At 41.0% G+C, this 11,637-nt stretch overlaps 1 protein-coding gene across 1 annotated transcript in view; it reads right to left on the bottom strand.

Annotated features, from left to right (window-relative positions):
* Positions 1-1,897: 1,897 nt before the first annotated feature.
* The window catches only part of GOLGA5 (golgin A5), a 33,308-nt gene continuing 23,568 nt past the window's right edge, over positions 1,898-11,637 (bottom strand). The window contains exons 9-13 of the mRNA XM_070514215.1: positions 10,295-10,393; positions 8,132-8,357; positions 5,660-5,765; positions 3,707-3,770; positions 1,898-2,363 (exon numbers count right to left, since the gene is read on the bottom strand). Of these exons, the coding sequence (XP_070370316.1) occupies positions 2,283-2,363; positions 3,707-3,770; positions 5,660-5,765; positions 8,132-8,357; positions 10,295-10,393 (576 nt within the window). The 3' untranslated portion in view covers positions 1,898-2,282. The remainder of the gene's footprint in view (positions 2,364-3,706; positions 3,771-5,659; positions 5,766-8,131; positions 8,358-10,294; positions 10,394-11,637) is intronic.

The raw sequence follows: 11,637 nt of genomic DNA, 5'->3' as shown, positions 1-11,637 counted from the left end.
CCATCCCAACAAAAGCCAGGAGGACACGCAGAGACGGGAAGTCTGGCAAGACGTGAGGATGAAGCATGTGCTGTTTTCCATTTTAAGTATGTAACCTGGTTTCAATCATTTTCCAGAAATGTTTCCAAATTAGAAGAAAGGAAAAAAAAAAACCTTCAAAAGATATTAAGAAGACTAAACTATTCTGTTTGAGATCAGACCTGACTTCACAGCTCGGACTCTGAGAGCCATCATACCCGAATGAGAGCTGTGCCATAAATCCTACAGATTTAACGACATGTCTCTACCCCACCCTCCAATATCCCACACCCACTTTTAGATGGTGTGGAACTGCCTGCCTTTTTCATTCATGCTCAGGTGAAAAAAAGCACAAACATATCTAGGAGGACCTTTAAAACTTCATTTTCTGGTGAAAAGTAAGAAACATATACATCTACTGCACCAAAACTTTCGAAGAATTTATAGGTCAATGACAGTCACAGTAGAAACATCATTAAGAACAGAAACTCCAGTTGGGTTTTCAGTTAGGCACCAGCAGACTGCTTCAAAGACATTCCTGATGGCAAGGACTGCACACTTGCACAGCCCAAGATCCATGTATCAATGACAGTCGAGAGAGAACCGAGTACCCAGGGGACAGAGAAAGGATTCAGAAGTGTGGAGGAAAAGGAAAGCTGAAAGAGACATTATACTGGACATAAGACAAAGAAAACATCTCTTTTCAAAGAATAACTCTAAAACGTCTCTGCATTGGAGTGCTTTAAAAATGCAAATTGGGGATCGGCCCCATGGCCTAGCGGTTGAAGTTCTGCACGCTCCGCTCCGGGGTTCGTGGGTTCAGATCCTGGATGCAGACCTACTCCACTTGTCAGCCATGCTATGGAGGCATCCCACATACAGAGTAGAGGAAGACTGGTACAGATGTTAGCTCAGGGACAATCTTCCTCACAGAAAAAAAAGTTAAAAATGCAAATGGTGCTACACCAGATTCAATTCCTAAATGCTACAAGCAGGGGCTATGGATGTCCTGAGCTAACCCAAGGTATAGCATGGAGAAAAGGAAAAAAGGTGGAGGAAGACAATGAATGAGTGAATAAGAATTGAAGGAGGGGCTAGCCCGGTGGCATAGTGGTTAAGTTTGCGCACTCTGCTTCAGTGGCCCAGGGTTCGCAGGTTCAGATCTCAGGCATGGACCTACAGACTGCTCATCAAGCCACGCTGTGGCAGCATCCTACATACAAGACTGGCATAGATGTTAGCTCAGCAACAATCTTCCTCAAGCAAAAAGAGGAAGATTGGCAACAGATGTTAGCTCAAGGCCAATCTTCCTCACCAAAAAAAAAAAGGACAGAAGGAAGATAGCACAGTGAGGGTGGGGAGAGAGAGGAAGAGAAGAGCACACACTGGGAGCCGGAGCAAACCACTAAGAAGCAATTAAAGTGACGTCAGCTCCTGACTGAATTCTGGCTCTAGGGGCCAGCTCCCTGGCCGAGTGGTTGGGTTCACGTGCTCTGCTTTGGTGGCCTAGGGTTTCGCTGGTTCAAAACCTGGCTGCGAACATGGCACTGCTCATCAAGCCATGCTGATGCAGCATCCTACATGCCACAACTAGAAGGACCCACAACTAAAAACACACAACTATGTACCGGGGGGACTTTGGGAGAAAAAGGAAAAATAAAATCTTAAAAAAAAACCATTCTGGCTCTACTCACTAAAACACATCTGGAAAGGTCTTGTTTAAGGGGGATGAAAAACTATTATTTTAAAAAAAGAAAAATGCACAGTAAATTTTATTTATGTATTTATAAAAAGATTTATACCAATCAGGCCTTTAACATGTAAAAAGTACACCTATATTTACAAACTTAACTATATGAGAATATAAACGCAGACGGAATTATCAAAAAGAAAACATTTTATTTATATCACTAAATACAATTAGTTTCCCTGATTATAACCCATAATGAGTGTCACCTAAAATACAGGACGGTCTGTACAGAGGTGAGCGACCCCAGCATCACTGTGTGCACACACTGAACCACTGACCTCAGGAAAAGCAGAGCTGACGTTGCTAAATTACCGTCTGTTTCAGAAACTCTCACCATCTGATGGAAATCAGAGGAAGATTTATGTAGCAGAGCACTTGCATAATAACTTAAAAGGTTAAAAGCTTATAGTGATAAAATAATCTTGTGCACCCTCCTCAGGAATTTTAGGCAGGCGGCCCTCTTACAGATCCCAAGTCTGGACAAAGACAACCAATCATGAAACACTGGGTCAGTTCACTGGCCATCTGGTTGGTCATGGTGCATTTCTGGCGAATAGGTCAACAGAACAATCATGACCCAGAGGTGAAGCAAAGCCTAAGGAAAGAAAAGCAATGTATGCATTAGCAATAAATCCATCTCCAGCAAGGCCCACTGTGAGTGCCCTGAGGGCCAGCACCACGTCTTATTCGTCTCTGTACACCTGAGGCTAGCGCTGGGTCTGCAACCCTGTAGGGGCTCTGAACACTGACTGGACAAATAAGGATGAACCAGATGTATGAACAGTCAAAGGAGCTGAGCACCAGGGAGGGGAATACGGAGCTGCCCCTACAGAATTCTCAGCGGAGAGGCGTGAAGTCCTCAACACATTCACATTACGCACATGGCATGGACACATAAATAATCAGTCCGGTAACGACACTGCAGAGTAAATGGCATGATTAAAATTGCTAGATAAACATGAAGCTGGTCGGAAAGGCTTTCTAGAGCCGAGTTCTGGCTGGTGTTTAGAAAGAGGGTTGAGCCATGATTTGGTGAAGAGGTGACAGGGAGATGTTCTTGCCAGGAATAATGTGCCAGGTTTCAGAGGCTGATCTAGGGTCCAGCACAGGGCCTGTGGTGATAAAGTTCCACTAACGCCCTCATGAGAGCGCTGAACCAGAGTGAGGGCCGTCACTCAGGGCCTTGCGCCTCTGCAGTGCACCGCGCCCCATCTCACGCCAACCGACGGCGCATGTGCTCCTCACACTCTGCAGCGCAGGAAAGCAACCGGATGTGGGTGTACTGGACCCTTTCCCAGGCCATTCAGTTTTCTTTCTTTTGTTCTCCCCATCCCTCTCTTCTTAAAAACTTTTTATTTAAAGGACTAACTCTTCCCTCTAGTGGATCACAGAGAAATTTCTAGGTATGCTTTTATTTCTTTTCAAGAAAACTGCCTGTTTTAATTCAACTCAACTACTTGTACACATCCTCACTCATCATGGACCGTGAGCTTTTTAGGCTCACAGGACACACGAAATGACATGCCAAACTATGGTCGTCATTTTATGAGAGCTAAGAAATCCGAAAGAAAATAAATCAACTTTGAGATCCCTTTGGAAAATAAAGCAAAACACATGGAAAAAATTGAAGCAACTTTACATCGAGATAAAAACGAAATCAATTGTCTTCTATCACTATCATTAGGGGGCCTCAGAATGGAGGTAACTATTAAACTGCCTACAGTTAACGTTATCGTAGGAAAACCTTTCAGCAATTTCTTAGACAGAATGAATTGTCATTTTATGTGCATACTCTAAGGGAAAAAAGTCATAATTACTAACAATGAGTTCTTTTCTTTCAAAGTTGATTGCTAAACTTTTCGGCAAAAAGATGAGCAGCGAAAAAAAAACGAGTTAAAAATCAAGTGCAGCATTGTTTTTTCAAACAAATTTACTTACCATATATATAATTACAAAAACGCGTGCTATGGGGTATCTTCGGAGAAAAATTCCCAGACGGATGCTGTGCAAATAGTGGTGGGGGTGGAGAGGAGAAGAGAGTTACACTCAAAACAGATCTTCCTGTGGCAACAGTTTCTGATGCTTTTTAAAATTTCACTCATTTAAACTATTTACATGGCCGCCATAAAAGAAAGATTATTCTATAGAAGATCGTTAAATGATTACCTGAAATAACTATACAGAAATGTGACAGTAGTAAACAAATACTTTTGTCATTATTTGGGGTTTGGCTGTTAAACTTTAGCACAAGCTACTTCTCTTGATTCTGGAGCTACAACTGTAGAAGACAAACTGGGTCCCTGTCTAAATCATTTTTCTTTTAGGAACCAAAGAAGTTACAAAAGATAAGGCTGGTGTGAACACACAAATGGGAAAAGAAGACTCTGGTTGGAATTAATCTGCAAATAGCTAATCTGGAAATTTTCGCATGGATACATGCTTCTAAAAGGCACAGAACTATAGAAACTCAAGTAAACATTTAAAGTCAGCATGGGAAACATCAAGACATCCAGACCTTATTACTCCCACCTACTTGCAACCTTTTCCCGCATCAAGATGGATACACATACAAGCAAATACACCTTTCTTCTATGCCTTTCTGCTTCTGTCATTGCCACTAGCACAATGCCTTGCACATAGGTTCTCTAAAAAGTATTATGTATGCTGAATAAATGAATAGTTGAGATGGATGTGCTTAATAATTTGGAGAGAATGACTGTGGCTTCTAAGCCTGTGGCTTCAGGAATCTTAGTAAATTGCCCTCCTTATTTTTAACACCATTGCTTTATCCTAGCACAAAAACTTAAAAAAAGATTGTTCTATTATACAACAATCCATTAAAACTTTGTTTAATTATCAACACTGAAAGGCAGAAGAGTTTAGTAGGTTATTTAGACATGAACTTTATCAAAGCTATATATAAACTATTAAAACATTTTCTTTATAAAGTAGGTGTCTGCTAATATACAAGGCTATTTATAATATACATAACATACATATAAATTACATACTATTTGGGTAGTATGTAATTTAAACATTTAAAACATTAAAATGAGTACTGTTCATTTATTACAGCAGCATCTTATATTCTAATCACATGATAATGAGATAAAATATTCAAATAGATCTATTTACATGAGACAGAGGCTTGCTCAATGAAATTTAATTTTTCTTTTTTCTGGCCGAGGAAGATTGTCCCTGAGCTAACATCTGTGCCAATCTTCCTCTAGGTTGTATGTGGGATGCCACCACAGAGTGGCTGCCAACGAGTGGTGTAGGTCTACACTCAGGAACCGAACCTGGGCCGCTGAAGTGGAGTGCACCGAACTTAACCACTAAGTTAGGCCATGAGGCCAGCCCCTAATGAGGTTTTTCTTTTTTTTTTTTAAAAGATTGGCACCTGAGCTAACATCTGTTGCCAATCTTTTTTTCTTCTTCTTCTTCTTCCCAAAGCGTCCCTCCACCACCCTGTACATAGTTGTATATTCTAGTTATAGGTCCTTCTGGTTCTGCTACATGGGACACCGCTTCTGCCCGGCCAGGTGAGTGGTACTAGGTGCGCGGCCAGGATCCGAACCGGCAAAACCCTGGGCCGCTAAAGCAGAGCGCGTGAACTTAACCACTCGGCCACGGGGCCGGCCCCATGAGTTTTTTAACAGAGTCTGTTATAGAAAGAAGAGAAATGGTCAGAGGTAATCATCTTCAATAAAATATAGGCAGTTGTAGACCTTTTAAAGCAACTTCATGACACTGAAATACCATGAGAGGAATAAAGTAAATGTCACTTTAAATATCAGCTCTGCCTAATGGGACTCACTATGATTGAAACCACTGGAAAACGTTACAAAAATACTGGACAGTCCATCACTCATCGTTACTGGTACTGCTTACCTAAATTGGTCAATTGAACTGGCAGCTTTGCGGACTTTTCCATACATTCCTGCCAGATTAGTTTCTGTGTCATTAAAAAGCACAGGAACATTTCGCAGACGCGTGCCTGTTTAAACAAGAAAAAAATGAATTAATGTACAGACACCAAAACCAATTTTCTAACAAAATTTTAGTTGAATATTCATTATATTACATATGGAAGAAATTCTCAAGGCCAACTCTCTAAGCACTACACCCAAAGAAGATGAAAGCATAAAGGAAAGATAGATAAACTCATTCTATAAAATGTTTAAACTTCCATATCCAAAAAAACAAAAATTTAAAAACTAAGAAAATTATTCTCCTATGAAATGAGCAAAACTTAAAGTTTGCAAACACCAAGTGTTGCTGAGTCCATACTAACGGGCACTCTCCTCCTGTGCCAGCAAGAGCGAGGCTGGACACCCGCTCTACAACACTGACGACTCCCAAATCCATTAGCTCCAGCCCAGACCCCTCCAAAGTGAGACGTGTCCAACCGGCTACGTCATTTCCGTCTGGGCGTCTAACAGACATCCAGACTCAGCAGGCCCCAACTAGGATCCTGATTTCCTGTCCTCACTGCCAACCTACTCGTCCTGCAGTTTTCCGCTCTCAGTACACGACAGCTCCACCCTTCCATCTGCTCAGGCCAAAAACCTTGACTCCTTTCTTTGTCCCAAACTCCACATCCAATCTGCCAGCAAATTCTGTCAGCTCACCCTTAAAATAAATCCCCAAGGTGCCCACTCTGGTTGGAACCACCACTGTCTCTCCCACGGACTGACACAATGGCTCCTCCCTGGTCTCCCTGCCTTCACTCCCAGCTCTCTGCAGTCTGCTCTGGACAGCGCAGCCAGCGGCATCTTATTAAAGACCCTTCAGTGGCTTCCTACTTCATTCAGAGTAAAAGTCCCTATACAGGCCTAGACGGTCTCCTCCAGGCTCTCCTCATCCCGCTTACCCTACTCTCCCCCTCACTCAGTCTACTTCAGCCGCTCCCGGCCCCTTGCTATCTCTGCAACCTACCAGCAACACTCCCGCCTCAGGGTCTTTGCACCTGCTCCTCTCTCTGCCTGGAACATTTTCCTGTGGCTCTCCTCATAGTCTACTACCCTACCTCCTTCGGGACTTTAACAAAGTGCCACTTTTTCAATGAGGTCTTCCTTGACCGCCCTATTTAAATTAGAATCCCATCTCACGCTTGGCACCGTGTATCTACCTTCCCTGCGTAACCATCCTCTGCAGCACAAAGTGCCATCTCACATAGTTCATTTATCGCCTGTCTCCTCCACCTGTACCCCCGGCAACACCACAAGGCATGATCCACAGGGCAGAGATTCTGGTCTCTTTTGATGACCACTGCATCTCCAATGCCTAGAACAGTAACTGGAACCAAGTAGGCACTTAATAATTATTTGCTGATTTTGGCAACAAAAATAAAAAGCCTTTAAACGCGTATACCTATGGATTCAGCAAGTCCATTGTTAAGAATTTATCCTAATAGAAAATACGTACAGAGGATATTTTCCTCAGAACTGCCATTAGTTACAAAATTAGCCACAATCTAAATCGCCAACCATAAGGAACTGATTCAACAAATTATGGTATTTTCATGTGACAGATTTCTATGAAGCAATATATAAGTTATTGTGTAAAATATATTATAAAAATTTATATGAAAAAAGTTGAAAATCAATAAAACAGATACTACAAACATATATAGGAAAAAAGTCTGAAAGAAGATGTTCCAAAGTTTTATCTGAGGACAAGAGACTATCAGGTGATTTTAATTTCCTTTTTTTTGGTATTTCTTTTTATAGCAACCATGTGCTATTATGAAAAAATATATATATATATATAAAATAACGTTATGTTTTAAAAATTTAAGAATAAAAAAATTAAAACCAAAAAGCTGGGAGATTTCCTGAATGACTACTTTGTAGGCTTTACAAGTTTCTAAAAGTAAAAACTTGCCTGTTGAAGCTTATACTAAAATCTTTAACACTGTTTGGTTACGTATTGTGGGAATCTGTAGATTTCTCTGTTAAAATCATAGACTGGAGATACTCCAGTGACTACGTATTAAGCTTTCTAGTCACAATTATGGGCGGGAAGATTGAAGCAAATCTGGCTCTGAGGCCCTGAAAGCGCCTTTCTACTCAGTCACTTGTCAGCGACAACTTGTCGAGCGTCCTACAGACTCCTGTAGGATTTTCGGTCCTCGGGCCTCCCTTCTCCGGGTCCCACACTAGTAAGGGATCTTAATCAGTCCACTGTCCGGCTGGCTAATGATCACACCAACAGCGCAGGGCCCAGGCCACACGTCTGGAGAAAAGCGGGGACTCGGTTGGACGAAGCTTCCTTTCAAATGAAACGGTCTTTCTCTAACTTTTCAAAGCCATGTTTGAATTAGCAAGGTTGGAAATTACGGCAATGAAACGTTTCTGTTACCTTCGCCGTTGTCAACTCCAGACATGTTAATGGAAGGCCCATTACTACCACTGCCGGCCGCGGAGTGCATCTGCTGCTCCAGGCGCTCCAGCTGGAAGACCAGCGAGTTCTTCTCCGTGCTGAGACTCTCCAGCATGGTCTGCTTCTGGATCAGAGTCTCTGTCAGCTGATGCAGTCGATTTTCTAACTCGGATTGACTGCTATTGCTTAAAGTTTTATTGGTAAGCTGAAAGGCAAAGCATTCATTAAATTATTACATAAAACCAAAGTCATACAACATAGAAACCACGGTACTCCATTCCCATAGGGAAACGCTGGCATTAACTGATTTTTCAAAACTCTATAACGATTCTTTCACTGTCTACAGAAGCGATTTTCAAACTGTACTAGTGGGTCACCAAGTCAATTTAGTGGATCACAACTGGCATTTAAAAAAAATAGAATAGAACGGGACATAGAGCACACAGCACATAGTATTAGCATTATTTTGTATAACTGCCGTTTTGGTTTTGAACGTGTGTGTGTGTGTGAGTATTGAGTCACGATGTAAACTTTATTTCTTACTGTGGCATCATGGTCAAAAATATCTCAAAGCACTGGTCCAGGAACACAGTTCGCACTTCTCAGTCTGGATTCAAAACCTTCCGTAACTCAACAGTTGTGGTACAGCACAAAGACCACAATGTGAGGTCTTCACCTCAGCTCATCAATTTCCCAGCTGTCACCTCTCTGAATCTGTTTCCTCATCGATAAGTGAGGATAACAGTGCCTGTTGCACATGGTATTTAGGAGGCCCAGAGGTAAAAGGATAAGCAGATGCAGCATTTTTACTGTTCACTCAGTATAAATCTTAACTCATTCTGATTGTGTGGGGTTTTTTTTAATGTATTAAGATGATAGTCTCTTTTTAAATTGTACAAGGCAGAGGCTGGCCCCATGGCCGAGTGGTTAAGTTCATGCGCTCTGCTTCGCTGGCCCAGGGTTTCGCCGGTTCGAATCCTGGGCATGGACACGGCACTGCCTGGCAAGTCATGCTGAAGCAGCATCCCACATGCCACAACTAGAAGGACTCACAACTAAAAATACACAACTGTGTACTGGGGGGCTTTGGGAGAGAAAGGAAAAATAAAATCGTAAATTGTACAAGGCAAATTCCTTCTCTGAGACAAAGTTTTTCCTCTGTTCTACTTAGATGAAAAATCTTTAAGACACATCTTCCTATAGTTGATTCCTGATTAACAAAAACAGCACAGTATCTTACACATAGGAGGTACTCAATAAATAATAAATATAGGAGCTTTCTCTAAGATTAAACCAATTTGCGCTTTATGCTCCTTTCTTTTCTTGACTTTCTTTTAGCAAATCACGTTACCGTTTGTAAGCATTGCACAAATGTAGGTAAGAGAAGGAGAAGGGAACATATAAATCAATTAGCTGTTCCCAACTCTTATAAAAATTAAAATGAAATATTTTAAAACATTACAAATTATGGACTACTATGAATTCTAAAAACTTAGAAAATTAAAATTATTTGACGTTTCATGTTCAAACTAAGTCATTAGCTAACTAAAAAATAATTAGTCAATCTTTATGCAAATTATTTAAATGATCAATAAGTCCATTATTTATTAAGTCAATCATCTGAGTATAAGGGAGGAAAGGACAATGTACAATTACAGGGCAAGCATGCATGACTTTGTCAGTTAATGATAAAGGCTAATAAATCTAGGTGCTAGGCACTTGTTATCTTCTGTTTTACATTTCCAGAGTTAAAAAGGGTCTTGATGACCTTATGAAAGACCTATCAATTGTTAATAGGAAGGTTTATCATTGGATTTTCCTTAGGAAAGAGAAACCAAAATTACGTAACTGGCGATCAGCACAACCACCACTGAAGTTAGACGGTACAAATTTTGCGGTAATTCACATCTCTTTGGGTGACTCTGGCTATAAGATACTTCTCTAAGAAGCAAGCCCCTGAATATAGTGAATGCAGACTCAAACGGCATTAGATGAAAATTGTGAATCAGGCTGAAAATAAATTATCTCACTACTGCAACAAGAGAACTCAGGTGAAAATACGGGAAAAAGGCTTACTGTACCCTTTAAAAAATGTAGCTTCACCATGCTATCTTCTCCCAAGTTGTGAACGCTGATTCCTACCTGATTCCTGAGTTTCTGAATTTCTTCTTCTCGATCTTTAATTCTGCTTTGCAGTGTGTTCTTTGTTCGATACAGATCTTCTTCCATGTAGTGGAATTCCTACAAAGTGAGGCACAAATGAGCAAAAGTTAGATCAGAGCTCCCTATTTCATCCCCAGTACTTGAAACAGCGCCTGACACACGGTCGCCATTCAAGCAACACGTGATGCGTGTGAACCGACTGAGACATTGGACTCGGATGGTCTGATGAAAAGTTAATGCCTCCACATGACATCCAAGCACAAGTCTTTATGTGATCACATATTCCCATTTTTCTTGGATAGATATGTAGGAACAGAACCCCTGGACCACAAAAGTGTATGTCTAATAAGGGAAGAAAAGCTGCCAAACTGTTTTCCGAGTTTTCTTTCAAAATACCTGTACCATTTTGCATTCCCATAGCAACAGGAGAGTTCCAGTTCCAACACTCGCTACTGTCAGGCTCGGTAAGTGCAGCTATTCTAACAGGTACGCAGTGGTATCTCATTGTGGTTTCAATCTGCATTTCCCTAATGGCTAAGGATGCTGAGCAGCTTTCCATATGGTTATTTGCATCAGGCAATATCTTGCACCGGTTTTACTCTATCATCGATAAAAGTGAGAGAGAAAAAAAGAAATACCTCCAGATTCACTAACAGCTGCACTAGTGAACTACTAGTTGTCCAATGGATATGACCAGTCAGAGTCAGGTCAGAATTTAAGAGCAAAGCACATGCCAGGGAAGAGAGAGTAATTAACTAAGTACCTTCAAAAGCATTATGCTTAACTATGCTAATAAAAGACGTAAAGGGAGCTGCACGAAGAAGTAAACACGACATGGAACATCAAACTGCTAGAGACTACTTCAGACACTTGGCTCAACCTGCTCATTTCACAGACTCAACAAATTGAGATAAACGAGAAGAGAGAAAATCAGGAGGGTAATTAGGGTTGGAGAATCACTATTTACAAGGTTTGCCTGATTTTATAGCTCTAGGCTAGCACAAAATTCAAGGCTGAAATTACTTAAATTAATAAGGAGCGCTACAGGACTATTTAATCCCAAGATTGAGCACTTTACATCTAAAACATCTGATTACTAAGTGAACAGCCCACAGCTGCCTTCAGCTCCACTTTCCTCTACTTAACTCCCTCATCTTAAAAAAGGCACTGGAAGTGGATGCAGTAAAACCATCTGCCACAATAAAATGAAAATTATCTCACTCACCATCAAGAACATCAAATTTTTGCCTTTTAATAAATTAAAATGCAATTTCTGAAAGGACAGCTAATCTTATGACTAAATTATCTAAACAGCTATGATG

This window comes from Equus asinus, chromosome 7, assembly GCF_041296235.1.
Source record: "Equus asinus isolate D_3611 breed Donkey chromosome 7, EquAss-T2T_v2, whole genome shotgun sequence".
Lineage (NCBI taxonomy): Eukaryota > Metazoa > Chordata > Mammalia > Perissodactyla > Equidae > Equus > Equus asinus.
The sequence above is the reverse complement of the archived record's forward strand: the minus strand, read 5'-3'. Positions and strand labels throughout refer to the sequence as shown.